The sequence below is a fragment of the Electrona antarctica genome (genome assembly GCF_951216825.1).
Source record: "Electrona antarctica genome assembly, chromosome: 7".
NCBI classification, from domain to species: domain Eukaryota; kingdom Metazoa; phylum Chordata; class Actinopteri; order Myctophiformes; family Myctophidae; genus Electrona; species Electrona antarctica.
Window position 1 is genome coordinate 42,668,806 of NC_136812.1, and position 21,775 is coordinate 42,690,580.

Consider the following 21,775-nt stretch of genomic DNA (forward strand, 5'->3'; position numbering starts at 1 on the left):
CTTGAAATGTACTGTAATTCTGCAAACTGTTAATACATCAATCAAACACTTAATTGGCTAACCATAGATTAACCCTTCTATCAAAAACGGATTAAAAATGTCCAACTCCTAGAGAATTAGAATATAAAACACGTCTCCACTGCTATTTTCTACTTATACCTTATTTAAATGAATAAATCAATAATAAATAAATCAATTTAATTTTCTTGTATTTTTAGTGGCGGCTCTCTTTTATTCTGAAGTAAAAAAACGGAACTTGCAGTTGTGTTTACTTGTGACGTAATGCTGCTTACCTTTCCATTGTTGTGTGTGTGTGTGTCGCGCGGCGGTAGAGTTATTGTTGCTAGTCATCTCTACTACACCGTTCACACAACATGTTGGTTTTCGCTCGTGCTTGACGACCAGCGCGCATCTATTTTCTTGGAATAGTACATTTTACACCACTGGGTATTTTTTTTAATCCACCCTCGTGTTATTATTAGGTTTAAATAAACCGCACCGCTGTACAGGCTAGCACTTTAGCTAGCTGGGCTACCTTGCTAACAATCGGCAGCAGCACCAAAAATGAGTGTCCACACGAACGTGATCCAGGTGACCAACGTGTCCCCCAGCACCACCTCGGAGCAGATGAGGACTCTGTTCGGGTTCCTGGGGAACATCGAGGAGCTCAAGTTGTTTCCCCCAGAGTGAGTAGTAGTAATTTGAGTGTTTGGTCTGCAGCCCAGGCTTTAATTTAACACTGCAGGCCCTGTGTTGTGTTGTATCCCGGAGGAGGGAGGCCTGGCGCGGGTTAAACTCGCCCCGGCGGCTGAAAGGAACCATAGAAAGGAACAGATAAGCTAATGTACCGTTAACTTGTAGATCTGTTTATTTTTTTTACTCTGTCAGCCAACTATAGGATACTACTGGTACATATGCTACTATGTTATAACATTATTAATTGTAGCTAATTTAATGTTTCCCTAAATCTATGCCGCGGAGATGCTAACTAGAAAGAGGAGATCCATTTTGTTCAACCGGATTTATGAATCCTCATACGTGCATTCACTGTAACGTTGGTGGGAAGTCCATTAGCTGATGCCAAATTGCAATGATCCTCCTCCAGACCCTAGTAGTTTAGAAGCTAAGCCACTTGACCTGAAACGCCATGTTCATTATAGCAGAAGCTAATTGATTGAATTGTCTGTGCTTTGTCGTTTTTCACTCTTCAAATTACTCCTGGCGTCGGTACAGGTAGGAAATGTAAGACACACTGTCCATTTCTGTCCCCAGGTAGAGATTAGAATGTTATCTGCAAGATTTTTACAAGGGAGACAAACCCAACATTTAAATTCCACTTCAGAGAGAAGGCATGTCGGAAACCCTTTGTTTGTATTCTTTGCACAACATGTTTGTATTTTCTTCCAGTGACTCTCCCTTGCCTGTGACTTCACGTGTCTGTTTTGTAAAGTTCCATGAGTCCGAATCAGTGGGTGTGTCCCAGCATCTGACGAACACAGTCTTCGTGGACAGGGCCCTAATTGTCGTCCCATTTGCTGAAGGTGGGTTTCTGTTTTCATTTTTGCCTCTCCTTTACTGTATAGGAAAGGTGCAACACGATGTCTAGAGTTAGACACATTTTGATAGGGCTACAGACACTGCCACTTGTGAATTAGTCTCACTGATCAAAGTTGGAATGCAAATCTATCAAAGCTTCACATTGCTTGATCGCTGTAGGGATATAATGGGGAAATGTATGTATTCCCATGTCATACAATCTAGCCTTTTTTGTAAACCTCTCTCTCTGTGATTTGTGTTGTGGTTTTCGTAGTGGACAAGGCATTTGCAGAGAGCCCCTTCCTTGCTGGCTGAAATGGTCCTCTGCTGCCGTCAGGAGATAATAAAATAATCGCACCCAGGCTCGCAAGCCCCTTCTCACTGTTGTTATGCCGTAAAATATTAACTCTTTTCTCTCTCTCTCTCTCTCTCTCTTTGTTCAAGGCATCTTTTCATTAAAAGATTAGCCATACAATTACGTTTAAAAAAGATGCAGGAATCTGGAATGAAGACGTTTTGAAAACAAACTATTTGTTCCAAATTTGACTTGCTTAAATCAGTGGGTATGTAACAAAATTGCAAAAGCATGTAAGTTAGATAAACTGATTGGTTATGCATGCTAGAATAGATGTGGAAGTCATTGCCAGCAGATGCTCTGGAAAGTTATCAGCAGCACACACTTTAGCTACTGATGATGATATCCACTCATGCTAAGCTCTCTTCATTTATAGCCACAACAAATTCACCCTAGCCATATTTTAACACTGTACACAGATTCAGTGCTTCAGTTCCTAAATTTGCGCTAACACATTCAGAGGTAGCCTCTGCTTGATGTTGCAGTGAATTATGCTTTTTATTGTTCCTCTCCAGACATAACTCTCAAAGGGTTGAGTGCATTTGACATTTAACGGTGGTGTTTCTTTTTGTTGTTGTGTTTTACAGTTCTTTTTCCTGGTTCAGCCAGCCCTATATACCAGGCCCTGCTGAAAATGCCACCAACAGTTTTGTCTTCTGCAGCCTTATCCTGTTTCTCAAGTGTTGTCTGTTGTGTACGCGTGTATGTGTGTTTGTTTGTTTTTGTTGGTATGTGTGTGTGTGTGTGTGTCTCTCTCTCTCTCTGTCTCTCCATGGAAATATAAGTTGTTAGATTTAAAATTAGACTATTTTCAGATTGCTCAACCATGGATCATCATCTCCATAAGATTTTCCCTTTTTATTTGTACTGTTTTGTGTTTTATTTCTCAGCATTGGCCACATTGTTCACGATTCTATCAAGGCTTTTGCTGGCAATAGCCCTTACTTGATATGATCTCCTCAATGCTATGTATCCTATGTATCCCCAAATGTAACGGTAACATGGATAGCACTACTATATTGTGGCTAATCTAAGCACTGTGGTGAGCTCCTAAAAATGTAGCCCCTGGCAAAAGCCCAGAGATATAGTTCCACTTTTTCTGTATGGTAATGGTAAGTGATGCACCATAAGTGATTGAATGTACCCTACTTGTCTACTCCCAAATTATGAACTTTGTTTTTTTGTATCTCGATGTTTTTTGTGTGCTTTATAGCGAAGCAGCCAACGCGAGTCGCTTGTTCATAAAACATCTCATGAAAGTTGAGAGCACACCCCACTGGACAACCGGCTGTGCTTGCTTACGTTTGGTTCATGACTTAAAAAACAAGTACAGGTGATAAAATCTTGGCAGTGTGTATTGTGACTTATGAAAATCATAGCTGCTACTTTCTGAAATTATTACTATTTTGGAAGTAGGAAAAATGTTAGGGAGCAACATTTACAGACAAGACAAAAAGTGGAATGTATTTTCTTTTGTTGCATCTCTCTTTTTCTCTCTGGTGGTAAGAGTAGTTAAACTCAGGTGGCCTGTCTGTAGTACAATATGTCTTGTCTGAGTGTTGTGTATAAGGGTTTTAGATATTTCCTGATTATGTGTTCTCTTTCTCCAGGAGTTATTCCTGATGAGACTAAAGCTCTGTCGCTGCTAGCTCCAGCCAATGCTGTGGCAGGAATGATGCCAGGTGGAGGCCTTCTTCCAACGCCAAATCCTATGGCATCGGTGAGTGTTTGTTGGACTGTCTACTACTTAAGCCATATGTACTTTGTCGCACAACGAATGCCTAAAATAGCCAAGCTCACAACATTTGCATCATGTTGTGAGCTTGTTGTCGTCCCTGTTTTGGGTTATGAGCACTGAACGCCTTTACCTACCTTTCCATTGGAAATGAATAACGACAAAGCAGTGCTAGCCCTTTACTTTCTGTACTCACTGGTCTTAGCATGGACAGTTAACCCATTTTGGGCGGGAACCCCTTTAGGTGTTTTAAACATTGTTATAATTTAGCTATTGAAAAATAGCAGATCTACAAGCTCATAGCGCGCTGAGCTTGTAGGTCTGCTATTTTTGGAGGATTTGGCAGAATTGTTTTTAATTTTGAGGTCGGGTGTAAATGGTTTAACCTTTTCCTTCATTCAATCAAGACTCAGAGTAACTATGACTGCCTGATGTTCCAGATGGGAGGGACACCTTTTGGAGGTCCCAATATGGAACAAATGGCTGCCATGGGAATGCAAGGACATAACATGAACCCCCAGGTAAGGACTTGAATTAACTGCATTCACTAGTGTATTTATTTGTTAAATCTTGTTTCAAATCGATAACATCGAAAATGGACTCGTCTCTCCTCAGGCATTTTCAGCCGACTTCCTGAAGCTCATGCAATCCATGGATCCATCCATGAAGTAAGAAAACCAGTTCCCCCATCAGTTCCCCAACAGAACTGTCTCTTTTTATAAGGAGATACTGCACTCGGCTATCTGTGATTGAATAATTTAATCCATTCATGTCCTTGCAGGATGAATCAAATGGCAGCTGGACTACACATGAACCAGGGAATAAAAAATGAAAACAAGGAGATTGAGGAGGCCATGAAGAGAGTCCGCGAGGCGCAGTCGCTCATCTCTGCAGCTATTGAACCAGGTAGTTGTTTCTTATATTTGCTGTACCAAGCATGAGGTATTTGAACTGTCTGTTCTGCAGGTTAGGGAGACAACCCTGCAGCATGATATATTCCATCATCTCATTACATCAACTTGTCCATCCTGTCCTTGATATTATATCCAATGGTAGCGCTTAACCTTTGTTCATGTTGTCTTTGCAGAAAAGAAGGACGATAAGCGCAAACATTCCCGCTCCCGGTCAAAGTCGAGGCGCAGGAGGTCAAGGTCTCGCTCCAAACACAGGTAAACAAGCCAAGGGCATTAGTTCTCTGTTAGTTAAAATGCACAGAACACACTGGTACATATTACAATCTTGTCAGCTCCCAAGTGCTTTGCATGTTCTTAGCACTGGAGGTTTCAAATAGGTTGGTAATTTAATTCAGAGCAGGGGAGCCATGTTTAGAAGTGTATTTATGTGTCTGTTAGCAACAAGAGCACAACCAAGCAATTTCTCCAAGCATCTACTGACTAACCCTGGCATCCTGATTCATTATAGACCAGCGAAAAATTATTAAATATATACACACACACACACTTTAAATAAAGGTGCCCATGGGATTATGGGGTTGACAACAGCTGACGGACAGGTCAAATATTTTGCCTAACGGCAATGAAAGGAATAATTATGCAATATTTTAGTGTGAGCACATGGATATTGAGTAAAATGGCCTTTTGAAAATGGAGGGGCTAATATAAGAGGTGAACACTGGGCGTTAAGTAGTGCTGCTCACTGGGAATGGCTTTGTCTTGGTTCATCAACAATGCACGGAATGTCGTCCACAAATGTCTGAAAATGTGGTCACGGACCACGGTGCTATGTCTAATAGTCGGTAGGACCAGAGTCAGACGGATGGTTCCGATGTCATTTTACATTTTCAATGACATTGGTATCTGTGTATGCAGCCAGTGTCCAGAATTCTTTACCCACCTTTTTCAACCTGCCGTATTATTTTGGGCATGTAATTGTAAAAGTTTTCTTCTACAAACTCACGTCTCATACAATGTAGATCAGTGCTTTGATCTGATTAGTTTTTTACGTGGCTAAATAAAATAGTTATTCTTTTGGCTAATCCCCAACATTGATCAAATTTAGTTATTAGTTTTTTTTTGTGATTAGAACCTTGATTAGTCACATTGCCTGCACTGGTAAAATATCGCCAAAACATCGGTAATCGGTGGCCTAGGACCTTCCAAAATGGGGATCAGCTTTACTTACTTGTCCTTGTGTACAGGCGGTCGAAGAGCCGGTCCCGCCGAAGGTCCCACTCCAGGAGCAGGAGAAGGTCCAAGAGCCCGCGGGGAGCAGGGCGGAGGAGGACGGACTCCAGAGACAGACCCCCCCGCCGCAGCAAATCCAGGTCAGCGACGGTCCTTTGTTGTCCTGCTTCTAGCACTGAAACCATTACTTGACATCATTCAGCAATTTCAAGATGTTTGTATGGGTTCAAATAATTATGTAGTGTGCTGTATCTCTGTATAATTTGATGGCCAGTGATGATTTTTGCACCCTTATTAGTTATGGAAAGTTGGAAACATTGCTGACCACATTTCCCCCAGCCATTTGAAGGCAGGGGGGGAGGTCACAAACCTGCCCAACTATTAGGCGACGGAGCACTTGAAATACTGTGTACTGTTACTTTAGACACTAATTTTATTTTCCCATGCTCATCTCTTCTACTGTTTAGGGACAAGAGGAAGGAGGAGAAGTCTAAGAAACGGTCAAAAACACCCCCCAAGAGTTATAGCAGTGCCCGGAGGTCTCGAAGCATCAGCCGGTAATGCTCTCTTAAAGATTAATGCACACTACTTAACTCCACGGAAGCCATGTTGTCCTCCATTTGAAAATGCATCACTTCTTTTGCAATTACATTTGCCAAAAGGGTTGTCGAAGTATAAATTAGCCCAAGGTGATAGATAGTGATACATGTATTGTAAATGCAGTGGTGGAAAGTAACTTAGTACATTTTATAGTGTGGTAAAACAGCTAAGTACTTCTTCCTCTGCTGTGTAAATGTGAACATGGAGGGGAAAAAAAGTGATGCCCATAATGCTCATTTTTTTAATACCCTCTAAACAGGAGACGCAAGCGAAGCCGCAGTGCATCGCGATCCCCAAAGAGGAAGCTGTCCAGATCTCCCTCTCCTGCTAGACGGTGAGAACAGGACACTCCCCTCTGTCCTTTATAGCTCCCAGGAATAGAAGGGAGACATGCTTGTTGTGCATGACCTTATTCCATGCAACTTTATTGAACTCTAATTAATTGTTCTTAATGGAGGTTGGGTTTTTATTATAAAAAGCAAATAATAAATGTGTTAACAAGTAATAATGGAAGGAAAGCCATTAAGTTGATTCTAATCGTTTTTTCCATCACATCCAAAGTCACAAGAAGGAGAAGAAGAAGGACAAGGAGAGAGAGAAGGACCGTGATAGAGGCAGGAAGGAGGACAGGGACCGCAGCAGAGATGAACGAGAACGCTCCACCAGTAAGAAGAAGAAAGAGAAGGAGAGAGACCGCGACCGCAAGTCTGACAGCGAGAAAGGAGACGTGAAGGTCAGTTTTTTTTTATTTTCACAGATTTTCCATTTCCTGAAAATTAACCTCTTCGGACATGTGCAGTTACCAACACTAGTGTAAACCAACACTGTCTCTGTAGGTGACCAGGGACTATGATGAAGAGGAGCAGGGCTATGACAGTGAAAAGGAGCGAGCAGCAGCAGCTGCAGCTGCAGCAGCAGCAGCGGAGGAGGAGGACGACGATGACCAGAAGAGTGACTCTGGGGACTCTGCCTCGTCCCAGCAAAACCAGGACGAGTCGGAGAGGCCTGAGGTAGAAGTCCCCAAGAAGTCTAAGCTGAATGGTTCAGACGACCACCACCAAGAGGACATGGAGATGAGCGACTAATGACCAGTATATAGTACTCATACTCAACAACACAAGCTACACTGTCCTTTTGTCATTTTTAAGATTTAACGTTAGGCTACATCAGTGGTTCTCACTAAAACCTTTTAATTAAAGACCCCCATAACTCTCTCAGAGTTAACCTGTAAGGGTCCATTTGGAACCCCTCAAGAAACCCTGGCCTGAGGGTCCCTGGGCCCCACTTTGAGAACCATTGGGCTACATGCTTTCTGTAGTGCCTGGTCCCAGGAAGTGAGAATGATTTGTAGTCTTAACTGAAGGAGGCGGGTGTACAGTATTCTTTTTTGCATTTTAAACTTTCTATCCCTTTCTTCCCCCCTCTGTTTCTCATAAGCCCGAGTTATACTTAGTCGTGTGTGGGTAATGTGCAACAAAAATTGCCGATCTACAAGCTGTCAGCGTGTCCGTGCATGACAGAGGCACAATACTAAGTGTAAATCAGGCATTACAAAGAAATGGCACTGTTTGGGGGATAGTCAAATGACCTCTGTATTGGACAGAGAATCTAGCAAGCATGTGTAAGAAAGAACGGTAAACATTTTTTTAAGGAAAGGGGGTTTAACGAGAGTAGGAGAAAAAAAATCTGAAAACATTTTTTCATGTATTAAATTGTCCCATTGTTGTACTTTGCATTGAAGAGCTTGTTGAATGTTCTTTGTAACAATCGGTTTCCTTTGAATATTTTAGTCATGCTGACAGAAGTATGTTCTGCCTTTTGAAATGGTGTACATTATATTTTAAGCATTTCAGCGGCCAGGTTTTACATCTAAATTGTACATTCAGACTGTTAACTACATAATGTTGACTACATAATGCCTAATTTATACTTGTCACACGACGGTGTTGCTCGCTGAAAATAAGAATGCGATACTGTCCTGCAACATAACAATGGATTATCAATGAGCACCATTTTTCATTTGGTGCGGTTCAGCTTGTTTTTTCTGGTTTCTGCTCTGTTTGGGGGGCTTGTTCAATTGGTATGGAACTGTAACCTTTTCATTTCCGTCCTGCTGTAACACTCCAGCCCTTCTCATATCCCTGTAGATTGAATCAAGTGTTAGTGGATTACAACATGTTTTACAAAGGAAAGTCTATAATAAAATGGGTCAAATGAGCTTTGCTTCTACGTTTTGTACAAAATTCCACTGACTGGTGAAGACAAATTGAATTTTGCCAGATCGTTCAAAAAGTTGTGTTTCGGGGTATTTGTCACTGGATGCTGGAGATGTGCAAATTTACAATCTTGACTAAACTACTTTTAATGGGTCCTGCAACTTATGACAGATCAGTCTCTGGTCCCGTTGTGCAAATCTTAATAAATAAATAAATGGTGCATTTATATAGCGCCTTTATCCAAGGCGCTTTACATAGATTGTGCATTACATTCACCCATTCACACACACATTCATACACCGATTGCGGCGGAAGCCATGCAAGGTACCAACCAGCACATCGGGAGCAATTTGGGGTTCAGTGTCTTGCCCAAGGACACTTCGACATGTAGCCAGGAGGAGCCGGGATTCGAACCGCCGACCCATGGATCATTGGACGACCTGCTCTACCTCCTGAGCCACAGTCGCCCTAAATCTTGCCTGTTAATCTGGGAGAAAGCCTTATGGGACCCCCATTTAGCAGTCTGACTTCAGTCTCAGATCAGAACTTGGTCCTTAAGGGGAATTTCTCCCTAAACCTTTTTCTACAAAAGTAAGTTGATAATTATGTATATTGACCAAAAAAAAACATATAGGGGGGCTGGAGCTGGGGCTGCTGCTGGAGGGGTCTAACTCTAGAACTCCTATTCAATCGCGCAATTGTTTTGTTTTTTGTTCACATCTGTTCTAGATGTGACAGCAACACTCCATGCATTGTTGACACTGCACTCTTCCTGGTCTACGTGAGCTGATGTTAGACCCCCCCAGCAGCAGCTCCAGCTGCTTCTCCAGCTCTCCTATATCTTTTTTTTTTTTTTTTATATTTTTGTTTGGTCAATATACATAATTATCAACTTACTTTTGTAAAAAAAGGTTTAGGGAGAAATTCCCCTTTAAGTGGAAATGTTACCAGGGCTGACTGACACCAAATATTGCTTGAACTATTGCACAGGCCTTATCCTGAAGGGACAAATGTTCCATGGGGACAGTGTTACGGCTTGGAGCATATACACAAAAAGTCAAAGTTGCTGGACCCATTCTCACAGGGTCGCTCGCAACAGAAGCATATTGGGAGAATTCCAAATGTTTGGGCGGGGCTACACACCTTTAGCCGTGTTGCTCATTCCATGATTGCACAATCCTTCCGTTTACCAGACAGCCTCTCTAACCACTCGGCTATTGTGATCAATATTCATCAGTAATGTACAAAGAATATTTCACTTTCTGATGTAATCCATAAAGTGAAAGCCAATGTCAATTTAGGTATGTTTTTTTATTTATTTTAGTACATTTTTATATGAAAATAGTGTGGCAGGCTTATACAAGGGTTCTTGCTGTACAAGTGTAATGATGTCGATGCATGAAAACAATATGTAAATGTCCAAGCAGTTCAAGTCATAACCTGTAGTGTAGGTCGTACACAGGAGAGGAGGAACACTTCCATTGGTTGCACCAACAAGTAGAGGGGGGAAGAAAACTACTGTATTTGTCTACTTTTTATATTTAACATGGATACCAAGAAGCACATTGTTCGACACTGACGGTCTGGCACCAGGAAGAAACAGCACCACATCTGTGTATTTATGTCCCCCTAACCGACAGCCAGGTTTAGTGACGTTCAGCATAATACCTTTTTTTTTTAGTAGATCAAAACCAAATAAATAATGAGCCCATGGCATAGTTTGCCAATAATAATAACGAAGCAATCTTAAGCGATATAAAGAAGAAGCTCTACCTGCAAGAACAGCACTGTGCAGCATTCCCATTGGACCTCTGTGCATTGCACTCTGTTTCCCTGTGGAAATTAATCGCTCCATACCTATCTGAGGGGGAAGGCTAGCTCTGGTCCATAGCCCTAATGCCCTTCGCTGCCGTTGCATTAATCACATTTTGTGCCCAAGACGTCTGTGGACGTCTTTGAAAAAATAATAACAATGTTTTTGTGGTGACAAAGTTTGTGTTTTCGCCATTGAGAATGCATTGGGCGTTTAAATTAAATAACTCAGAAACTATAAAACATTTCAAAGTAAAAAGTTCCAGCATGTGTCTCCACAGTCAGCTGAATTTAAAAAAAATCACACCCATGTGAACTGAGTGGTGTAATATAGCCTGTCTGACGTAATGAAATCATGTCTGACGTAATGAAATCACACCCGGGTGAACAGGGTGAACATAGCAACCATGCTCATTTTTTCTGCACAAACAAAGCCAGTTGTAGGAGTGGTTTACACCACTCAAAAAAAATGAATGGATTTTCTAGGTGAAAGTGATTTTCACCCACTTTTGCGTGGGCGCACGGAGGCAGTAGAGCTATGGACCAGAGCTAGGGGAAGGCTACTAAATGAGGTGGAAAAACTGTTGGAGAAATTAGGTTCTTTCTTTTTAGTTTGTTTTACCAGCATAACTATGTACAAACTGGCTACTGCCACCATGATACCTATCCAGTGACCTGTTCTCTTTGTGGGATCAACTTCCACAAAGCTTTCCACACATTCCACTTTTTTTCTTTTTACAGAGGACACCATAGTCCTGTCAACACAAAGAATAAGAAAAATCAAAAGACAAAAATAAAATTAAAACATAAAAACCTCATAAAACAGATGTATTTACACAGCGCAAAGGGAGGGAAACGTTTTTTTTTTGTTAACGTGTAAAAATGGCAAAACGTTGTACTTTAACATACATTCATTCACTCACTAACCCCCTAGACAGGTTTAGGTTAGGTTTCATTTAGATAGATTGTACAGTTTCTTGTATGGTTTACAAAGGTTGGATAAGAAAAAGGGGGGGAAAAAAAGGCTTAAACATACGTATTAACTTATAATTCCACACATACACACAGTCTCACACACACACACACACACACACACACACACATTGAGAAGACTTTCTTGCTGTACCTTTCATTTCCGTAGTGTTTCTATTGTACGTGGCTTCCATGAAAACGACTCTGATAATAATACGAGTTCAAATGCAGCACTTAGTGATGTTTTATCAAGTGGCAGCACAGGTCCCACCCGTTCTGCCTTGTCAGCTCTGACACGGGTTCGCTGTAGTGAATCTAGTTAGTGCCCAGTTCAGGATAGTACTCATTACACATAGAAAACACAAGTATTTGTTTTACTCGTTGATATTAAAGAGGATTGACCATTAGGCATTGTCAACTTCAATGGAATCCCTTTTTAAATGCTAAAACCCTGGTGTCCCTGATTTGGGAAAAACAAAATAAAAAAAGAATACATTTTCAAATATAGTGAAAATAGCAGATCTACAAGGTTGCGGATAAGCTATTTTCGCTATTTGTCGTACAATGAAGTCAATAGGGTTCAAGTGGTTAACATCCCAGACACGGTAACTTTACAGTGCTTTACTACATGTCAGCTCAACACAATCCCTTTATAAACATTACATACATACTTACAGACCACAGAAATCCATTCTCTTTTCATTTAAAACCCTCATGCTTTCCTCTCGTCCCTCTGTTCGTTCATAACCCGTGTTAAACATCAATGCCCTTTCCGAGGTGAGATCTTCAGATTCCAAGATGCCCAATGGGATGTAGTCATCCGCCCCCGCCCTGCCCCGGGGTTGAGAGAAATCCAAAGTGAAAGCGTATTATTGAATATGCAATATTACGCAGCTCCAAAAAGACCTTGTATACAATATAAAATGACAAAGTTTCAGCCCCAGTGGGACTTCATGCCGTGTTAAACATTGCCATTTTACATTAGATATAATTTGTTTCGGGGCATAGCGGAAGCTTGCCTTTAGCAAGAGTTTAAAGGTCAGGGAAGCGGCCGGGGTCCTCTTTGTATTCGTTGGGGATGGTGAAAATGGACTCGTCAAACTCGTCGTAGCGGAACTCTTGAAATGTCACCGTGGCCGTGATTGTAGGAAACACTGGGATGTCTGCAGGGGATGAGGAAAAGCATCAGAAACATTGTGTGAAAAAGGTTTTGATATTTGGTCAAAGGATAGCCCCTTGGCCCCGTACCTGGCGCAGCAGAGAGAAATCATTCATTGACTCGTTCACCTTTCCTTACTGAAAACAGGAAGTAAATGTAGCTACAAGCTTGTAGCTATTCATGTAGGCACCTAAACTAACGAAGATCAGTTTAAGGTCTTTGTCACCCAATGTGAGAGGAATTAGAACCTGAAATAGAACTAGCATTTTAACCACATGAACCCTAGCATTCTTATTCTGGGCATGTTACAGTATATATTAGCTTGTGCCTTGTAGCTAGACTATTTAAGAGATTTGGTTTGTAGAGAGCATGTAATGACGATGTCCATGTGTACTCAAACAAGCATGCAGAGTAGCTGGCTACTTACCGAGTTTGACAGGAAAGCCAGGGGGCAGCTTCATCTGCACAAACTCCCTGAGTTTGTTAAAGTGCTTGAAGGGCGCGATCACCTCCAGAACGTTTAATAACCTGAGCAGGAACACGTCCAACGGGGAATACACACAAATTAATATTAGACTGGTTATGTCTCTGCAGGAAGCTTCCAGTTTAACAACCTTCGTCCTGATATCTCTATTCTTTTTGTTCCAAAATTTGTATTATTTCTTTAAAGGAATAGCAGATCTACAATGCGTTGCATTGCAACCTATGGTTGCAACATGCTTTGATGTGGTAGAACTTGTATTTTCATTATTAATTGTACAACAAAGTATATGGCCGGGGCTTAAGTGGTTAAGGTTATCTTCTAAGACAGGACGTAGAATAAAATATACATTTTGAATGTGAAATGTTCAAATGTATGTTATCACTGTTGTGGGCATGGAAGATATAATAATATCATAAATAACAATTCACAGGCACCCCAACCTTCCTAATAAAATGAAAACGGAGACTGTGGAAGCTAACATTCTGTCCGTCTATGTCAAAAAGAACTCTATGAACTTTACTAAAGCAAAGAGATATAGTAAACAGAACACTCACGATTCAATGCTCAAAGGGAAGTCTTGACTCATGGCTACGGTGGCCTTGAAGTTCTTCTTGCTCTCTTTGCATACCAGCTCTCTTCCTAGATGTGGTGCTCTGACAAGAAACACAAAACTCAATACAATAAATTCCTAATTTTTGCTCCATCACACCATGGAGTATAAACTGAACCAAATAGTCATTATAACATGACAATGTCTTTGTCATTGTATTATTTTATCCTGCAACAGCAGCCATTTCTAACATTCATATATATATACACACATATTTGGGGGATTTTTCTTTTGTGAAGTGTTGGCATTAGTAATTTCTATTAATTTTCAAACTCTAGGAAATGATATTGGTGCAGTTATTTCAGGTAAACAGTAAATAGAAAAAAGGATTGCAAATGGATGGCACAATTACACCACAATTGACACCACGCTAGGTTAAGTGATTTAGTTTTTTGTTAAAAGGTTTCCGATAGTAATCATTGATGTAGAGTGTTTGTTCACTTCAGTCACAGGGGACTCCCTGTCTCTACAGCTCTTTAATATGGTGATGCCTCATTCATATAGGTGGATGATTGCATCCCTGGTGAACAATAGACTTTGTTTAGAAAAATAAATACGTTGCTTTATCGCTGCGTTTGTGCGTTATTATATTCGAGTTCTGTATGGATGGATTTTTGTGAACCTCTCTCATTAAATATAGTTATATAATGAATGATAAACAGTTAATTAAGTTAATTCATATTAGTATTATTATATGAATGAAGACACATACTTTCCATTCTCAGCAGAGATGTATTCTTCCCAGGAGATAGTGTTGGGTGATGGCGCTGTTAGCGACTGCCTTCTCACAGGCTGAAAGGAGTACAAAACATTATATTTTATTAGTTTCAAAAGAGTTTCATAAATGGCACACAAAATTGCAGACCCTACTTCTATTATGAGCATGTAGATTGGTTATTTTTGAAAAGAGCTTTAGTAGTTAAGAGTTATATCTCTTGAACATTTTACCTCTGCGACAGGATGCACAACATAATTATGCCTTACCACTAGATGGCCCCAACACACCACTGAAGTGAATGACCTGATTAATGCTTACACAAAAGGACTTCACCAGTGTTGCGGCTCTCACAATTCTGTATCCTTTTGATTGATTGATTGATTGAAGAATTTATTAACAGTTTGCAGAATTACAGTACATTTCAAGCACAAACTCAATACAAAGGCTGTTAACTGTGAGTGGACGACCCAATTAAGCATTACACTTGTTTCCAACAGGGTCCACCATGTTCAAATCATCAAAACATTTAGAGACGTACAAATAGACACTTCTATAGACAGAACAGGAATTCATCAAAAAAGAATTCATCAAAAAGGAGGTAAAAAGGGAAAAGAAATATATACAGTGAGGGGAAAAAGGGGGGGGCGGGGGGGGGGGGGGGGATTCAGATTTTACGGGGGCCAGTTTCGAATTGCAGCCATCCGTAGGTGCCCTTTGAGAGCGGTTTTGAAGGAGTCAAGGGATTCGCATGTCTTAATGACAGTTGGTAGGGCGTTCCACATTTTGGTGGCATAGGAGCGAAAAGAATTTAGTCCCTTGTTTGTGCCGAATCTGGGTTGTACATGGTTCGTTGCACTCCCTCTGGTGTTGTGGGTGTGGACTTCATTAACATTAAGGAAGTATCTAGACAGGTACATGGGTATCTTGGTGGTGTATCGAATCTTGTGGACCAGACCCATTGCAAGATGCTGTACTCTGTCGTCGACCCTAAGCCATTCCAGCCTGTCGAAATGGGCAGGGGTGAGGTGGGTTCGGGGGGCTAGGTCAAGTAGGAGCCTGACCAGTTTGTTTTGGGAAGTCTGGAGCCTGGTTTTAAGGGCCTTTGAGGTGCTGTGGTACCAGGAGGTGCATGCATAGTCAAAGAAACCCTGTACAAGGGCTCCTGTTAAGGTCTTCAAGGTGTTTTTGTTGACCAGTGAGGAGATCCTGTAGAGGAATCTTGTTCTATGGTTGACTTTTTTGATTACGTTGGTGGCCATTTTATCACCGGAAAGATTAGCCTCCAGGATGGAACCTAGGTAGGTAATTTCATCTTTACGTGTGATAACATTGTCACCCACTCTAACCAAGAAGCCATTTGCCTTGCTGAGATTACTAATAGAGCCAAAGAGAATGGATTCAGTTTTTCCCAGGTGTAAAGATAGTTTGTTATCAGCGAGCCAGGTGCAGATTCTACCGAGTTCAGAGCTGAGGGCATTTTCAACCTGCAGTTTGTCCCTGTCCGAGACCAGCAGTGCTGAGTCATCTGCGAACAGGAACAAGTTGCAGTCACAGGCTGAAGTCATGTCGTTTACATATATTAGGAACAGTAGAGGCCCTAGTATGCTTCCTTGTGGAACGCCACAGCTCACTGGGAGGGGGGGGGACAGTGTTCCGTTCACTTCCACCATCTGTTCTCTCCCCTCCAGGTAGGATTGCATCCAGCTCACTGATGTGCTATCGAAACCAATTGCTTTTAGCTTGTTAACCAGTATGGAGTGGTTCACGGTGTCAAAAGCCTTTTGGAGGTCCAGCATGACCATGCCGCAGTATTTGCCAGCGTCCACCTCTTGTTTGATGTGGTCGCTCAAATAGAGGAGGCATGTGTCAGTGGAGTGGGATGTTCTGAAGCCAGATTGGAACTCGTACAATAATTTATTAGTGGCAAGATACTTTTCAACCTGTTCATAGACTATTTTTTCCATCACTTTCGAGATGGAACTAAGAATAGAAATAGGGCGGTAGTTGCCGGGGTCTAATTTACTCCCTTTCTTGTGCAAGGGGGTTACTTTGGCCAGTTTGAAATCTTGGGGGACCTGTCCCTGTTTGATGGAGAGGTTTACTATGTGGGTGATGATTGGAGCTATAGAGATGGCTGAGTCTCTGAGAAATTTGGAGGGAATGTTGTCATGGCCTGTGGCCTTGTGGGGTTGGAGGGCACTCAGTTTCTTAATTACCTCATCAGTTGTTACCATAACTAGTTTAAAATCGTCTTTACAAACACCTAGGTTTTTGTAGAAGGTTGTAATGTGCTCTACACCAAAGAGCCCAGAGTGGGAGGGCAGTTTGTTAACCAGAGTTGTTGATATGTTTGTAAAGAAGATATTCAAGTAGTTGGCCACATCAAGGTTGTCAGTGATGAGAGTGTTGTCAGATTTGATGTTTATGTTCGAAAATCTGGTTTTTAGTTTCTGACCATAGCTTAGTTGATTGTTTAGTAGCTTCCAGAGCTCATGAGGATTGTTTTTGTTTTCCTCAGCTTTATCATTAATGAAGTTACTTTTAGCTGATTTGGTCATGGCAGTTACACTGTTTCGTAGTTTGATTCGTTGTGTATTTAGGTTGTTCAAACGAGCTTGGCGAACACTGTCGAAGCGCTTGGCTAGCTTTGACTTGCATTTTAGAACTTCAGAGCATTTTTTGTCTCTGGCTTTCATTGCAGCCAGTATGTCCGAATTCATCCATGGTTCCGAGCGGGTTTTGCCCCTGGTGGTTCTCAAAGGAGCCATGTTGTTCAGTACTGATGTAAATTTGGTTTTGAAGCCAAGCCAAGCTTCTTCGACATGTGTGCTTTTAAGCTCATCGGACCAATCCAGACTCTCCAATACTTGGTTAAAGACCTCACTAGAGTAGGTTTTGAGGTCCCTTGATATGACTGTTTTGTGGCAGCCGGTCTTAAGTTTTTGTATTTTGCGGGTACAGAATATCATAAAATGATCACTAAGCCCACATACAATAACCCCTTTCTTGGAGATTCTGGATTTGTCCGAGGACAGAATGAGATCAATGACAGTTTGAGTAGAATCACACACTCTAGTGGGTTGGGTAATTAGCTGACTGACACTATGTAGATCACAGAACTTACTGAATGACTTAAACACAGGTGCTTCCTTTCGTTGCATGTCTGTATTGTAGTCGCCAATCAGGATTTTCTCTACACATTCCTCCTCAGCTAAGCACCCCTCAAGTATATCATAGAACCCATGTTGGTCAGGCGGTCTGTAGACGGTGCCCACTAATACTGATTTAGCTTTTTTGAAAATTAATTCAACCCACACAGTTTCAATTTCATCATGCTGTAAGTCAGTACGAGTAACATATTCAGTGTCTTTGTGAATATACATACACACGCCACCACCATGCCTGTTTCTGTCGTTTCTGATCAAAGAATAGTTCTCTATTTCAACTTCTGGGTCTTTGGTTGACTCATCAAGTTTGGTTTCAGAGAAGCTAATGATGTTCGCCTTACCGCATTGAAACATATGCCTGATTTCAGCCATTTTCCGTGGAAGTAAAGTCTGGAAGCCTTTCAGCAGGCCTTTGCCCCGAGTCAACTCACATTCACTCTGCCTGCCATGCCAGTGTCTCTGTCCTTGAACCCAGAGACACTCTGAAACAATGACTACAGTAAAGCAGATGGAACTCAGGGCAGACGTGACAGTGATTTATAATTGGCGCTTCAAGCTTAACCCATTCTGGGCGTGAACCCCTTTTGGTGTTTTAACTAAGCATTATGTTATACTTTAGCTATTGAAAAATAGCAGATCTACAAGCTCATAGCGCGCCACCGAGTGGCGTGCTACGAGCTTGTAGGTCTGCTATTTTTGAAAAATCGTGAAAATGTGGCACAAACCTTTGAATATAATATTCTTTCAGAACACTTTTTATTTATTTCGACGTCAGGCCTGAATGGGTTAATACCATAGCCGTGGAATGGTTTTGTTTAACCTCAATTACAGGTTTCTTGTTTTCTAACCCTTATTTACCGGGCAAGTTGACTAATAGCACTTTATTTATAGCGATGCCCCCGGGGTGTTGCCACACGCCCGGGAGCTGCTCTTTACCTCTGCAGTTTTCCAACAGGGGTTTTAGTGCCTTGATCAAGGGCACTTTGACAATAGTTGTCGAGGGGAGGTGAGAGTTTTAACTTGTTACCCCCAACATTGATCTCCCCAGCTCATCACAGCTTTTTAACCAAATAGCCCACAGTTAAAAACCCATTTCCTCTGCACTGACCTCGCTTTCTGCATAATAAAGAACTGTATGCTAAAATTGTGGATTGAGAACATTACTCTGTAACACACACAGTCACCTATGGTACGTAATTAGATTGCCTGGGGACCACCGGAAATGCTTTGGCCATGACTCGCATCCACCGCCCTCAGTGTTCATCTAAACTCTGAGTGTACAGATGGAACCAACTCATATGTATATGGCTAGTATAGAGACACATCAGCATCCATTTGGACCCCCTGGTGCTCCGCAGTCGCTTCTGATTCATTGATTGAAAATGTCACTCGGTTAGTAGAATGGGTACAGTTCAAAGTTCAAACGAAAGTACAAGTAAGTCAATACAAAAAAAACTGCTACGAGGACAAACCCAGAAAAAGCACGAAGACTTGTTTACATCAGGGTCCTCCATTTTCAATTCATCAGAACATTTAAAGACGTACAAATATACACTTCTATGAAGTGAGAACACTCAGTGCCTTATATTACAGCACCGTGTCCGACACACAATATGTTGATGTTTTCACTCTTACGCCCCATGGTTTCACAAGCGCCAGCTCTCACGCTGCGTGTGTGTGTGTGTGACAGCCATGTCCTCTGTTGTGATTGGGAGAATACACACAGCCTGGGGGGGGGGGCTGATCTCCCGGAATGCCAGCCGTTGCCGTCTGGCAGCATGTGCCCCCCCCCCCCCCCCCCCCCCCCCTCCCCCTCCCATCCATGGGTTTTAGCTGTCCTCTATCTGATCAATAGTGCCGGGTTCTGTCATAAAGCCCCCCGGGCTTCCCTTGTGTCCACAGATGCAGGGCTGACCTGCTAAAACCCCCTGGGCTGTCCGAAGGGGGGCTCGGCAACCATCAGCGTCGTAAACAGACCTACGTCACAGGGAACCCGCCTGCCTGGCTATTTTCCTCAATCCGACATCCATGTATCGTGTCTGGTACCACTGCCGTGTCAGCACTCGGTTACACAAAACAAAACGTGCAGTCGCACGCATCATTTTTACATCATTTTAGCTTCTTTTTTCTCCCTCTAAAACAGTCGATGGGCATTTACTCAAGTCTACACGGCCTGTGAAGAGTCTGACACAAAAACAGAGGACACATTGATGAAACAAAGCCCAGCGCCGAACAACAGGGACTTGACAATACGAGCGAGCAGATAGAGGGCATCTATTGAGTGTCGTGCGGCTTTGTCTTTGGTGTGTGACTGGCTTTATGTGCAGTGTTTAGACGAGGGCTTGTTGTTGAGCAAACTCTGGAACATACTAGAGTTGAGTGGTGACGACTAGGGTTATGAATGTAGCCGTGTTAATATAGGTGTAGACCGTCGATGTCACCAGCAGGTGGCGACGTTAGGCCTCAGAATACACGCTGAACAGGTGCGGTTTGTGGGCAGGGATGGGGTGGGGAAACTCTGTTCCCCCGCAGACAAAACAAGGTGACTGGGTCCAAGTTTTCATTCTAGAGTTATGTACGAAACAAACAAGACTTCAAAGAACCTACAGACAGGAGTCAGACTGAGACAGGAGTCAGACTGAGGTATTTCTCCATAAGCCATGCAAAGATGATTGCTTATAATGCTAAAGAGTCTGGAGTTGACGGTGCAGGAGAAGTCCATGCAGTTCTAGAAGGGTTTGTCAGAGTATATAGGGGCTAAACTTAATAGGGCCACTTAGCAGGAAGATGTGAAAATCTGACATAGCATTCACAAAGTGTTCTGTGTGGCTAAAGGGCAGTTGAAAACCACACCAGCCTCAGGCAGCCTGCATAAAACACATTTGGTTTTTTTATGATGTCAATTATACCCGTAGTGTATACAATAGGAGTTTGGCTAAAAATGGCCAAAGTTGCACTTTAAGCCATTAAACATGGAAAGCATCTGTGTTATTTTACACCGCTCCCAACTCGCACTTGGTCAGAAAGTTCTTATTACAACTGAGACGAAAAAATGATGTCTCACCCCGAAAACAAGACGATCTGCAAGCTCACGGGGCACGTTGTGAACTTGCTGATCTGCTGTTTTCGGTGTATATAATTCAGGTGTTTTGATCATTTCCATATAAACAAACCAGAGCTACACTCACCTTTAGCTAAACTGTATTGTGTATTGCACTTTTCTGGTTTTGTTGTAGTTTATTGTGTGTATTATTTATCATTTTACTACTTCCATATCGATTGTGTAGTGTGTAGTGTATATATATATATATTTTTTTAATCTTCAACCATCACCTCAAAGTTCTGCTCGATGAGGTTGGCTCCTTTGCTCAGGCTCTCCATGATGGCTTTGTTCCTCAAGATGTCCTCCTCGCTCAGGTGCTCCCTCCTCTTCCTGGACTCCAGCACCAGGCCGTTGACCGAGTAAAAATCGGCCAAGAAGTTTCCCACGCGCTCCTGGGGAGATGAAGAAGACACAGCGATGTGATGTCAAACCCACACAAACACAGACACACCGAGACAAAGAGAAACACATAATGCACACACAAGCTGAGTGATAGAATTTCAATACATCTCAAAGATCTTAACAAGAAAGACGAGGGGGGTGATATCAGACATGAACTACTGTATATACGTCATCGTATGACAAATAGCTAGAATAACTACACTCTCACAACACGTCGCAATGGCCAGAATAGGGACGACAGGGTTAATGTGGTTAAAGGACCACTTCACCACTTTTCAACTTCTCTTCCTATAATTGGCAAACTAATGTTCATGATAAAATACCACAATTTTTTCCTACTCAGTCTGTGTCTCATAGGAAGGCCGTGGGCAGTTCAGAAACCCGTCCACCAGTGACATCATCGATGGTGAATCCAAGCTAATAGAAACGGCAGGCTTTCTTTTCCTGAAAAGTTGCAATGCAAAAGTTGAAGCCATCGTTCTCACGATAATAAAAATCTAAATATATTTAAAAACAAATCTAAAAAAAATCTGCCTAATGATGATGTCACTGGTGGACGGGTGTCCGAACTGTCCAAAGCCCTCCTATGAGACACAGGCCGAGTAGGAAAAAATGGTGGTGTTTTATCATGAACATTAGTGAGGACCAATTATATGAAGAGATGTTGAAAAGTGGTGAAGTGGTCCTTTAATAGATTATCCTCCATTGCCTCCGTCTAATACAGGTTGTGCTTTGTTCAGCCACAGAGACCATCACCAGTAG

At 42.0% G+C, this 21,775-nt stretch overlaps 2 protein-coding genes across 3 annotated transcripts in view; one reads left to right on the top strand and one right to left on the bottom strand.

Annotated features, from left to right (window-relative positions):
* The first annotated feature begins 287 nt into the window (after window positions 1-287).
* Window positions 288-8,588, top strand: srsf11 (serine and arginine rich splicing factor 11). Of its 2 annotated transcripts, none has more exons than XM_079505211.1 (12): window positions 288-686; window positions 1,408-1,541; window positions 3,502-3,611; window positions 4,034-4,147; window positions 4,242-4,294; window positions 4,408-4,532; window positions 4,714-4,795; window positions 5,785-5,910; window positions 6,238-6,327; window positions 6,630-6,704; window positions 6,932-7,103; window positions 7,207-8,588. In XM_079505211.1, exons 1-12 carry the CDS (start codon window positions 565-567, stop codon window positions 7,453-7,455), a joined length of 1,452 nt encoding a protein of 483 aa, XP_079361337.1. In that variant the 5' UTR covers window positions 288-564; the 3' UTR covers window positions 7,456-8,588. The 2 variants fall into 2 exon arrangements, with proteins under 2 accessions (XP_079361337.1, XP_079361338.1); XM_079505212.1 differs by having other exon boundaries at window positions 4,067-4,147.
* A 1,288-nt stretch (window positions 8,589-9,876) lies between these two features.
* The window catches only part of LOC306926882 (ankyrin repeat domain-containing protein 13C-like), a 60,569-nt gene continuing 48,670 nt past the window's right edge, over window positions 9,877-21,775 (bottom strand). Inside the window, exons 9-13 of the mRNA XM_079506380.1 lie at window positions 20,842-21,003; window positions 14,336-14,415; window positions 13,568-13,666; window positions 12,957-13,057; window positions 9,877-12,533 (exon numbers count right to left, since the gene is read on the bottom strand). Of these exons, the coding sequence (XP_079362506.1) occupies window positions 12,403-12,533; window positions 12,957-13,057; window positions 13,568-13,666; window positions 14,336-14,415; window positions 20,842-21,003 (573 nt within the window). The 3' untranslated portion in view covers window positions 9,877-12,402. The remainder of the gene's footprint in view (window positions 12,534-12,956; window positions 13,058-13,567; window positions 13,667-14,335; window positions 14,416-20,841; window positions 21,004-21,775) is intronic.

Bases quoted from the DNA above. Each gene is read 5' to 3' on its own strand.
- srsf11 (XM_079505211.1), top strand. From the start codon at position 565: ATGAGTGTCCACACGAACGTGATCCAGGTGACCAACGTGTCCCCCAGC. The intron at 1,542-3,501 runs GTGGGTTTCTGT...CTCTTTCTCCAG, and splicing joins TGTCGTCCCATTTGCTGAAG to GAGTTATTCCTGATGAGACT. The intron at 3,612-4,033 runs GTGAGTGTTTGT...CATTCAATCAAG, and splicing joins CGCCAAATCCTATGGCATCG to ACTCAGAGTAACTATGACTG.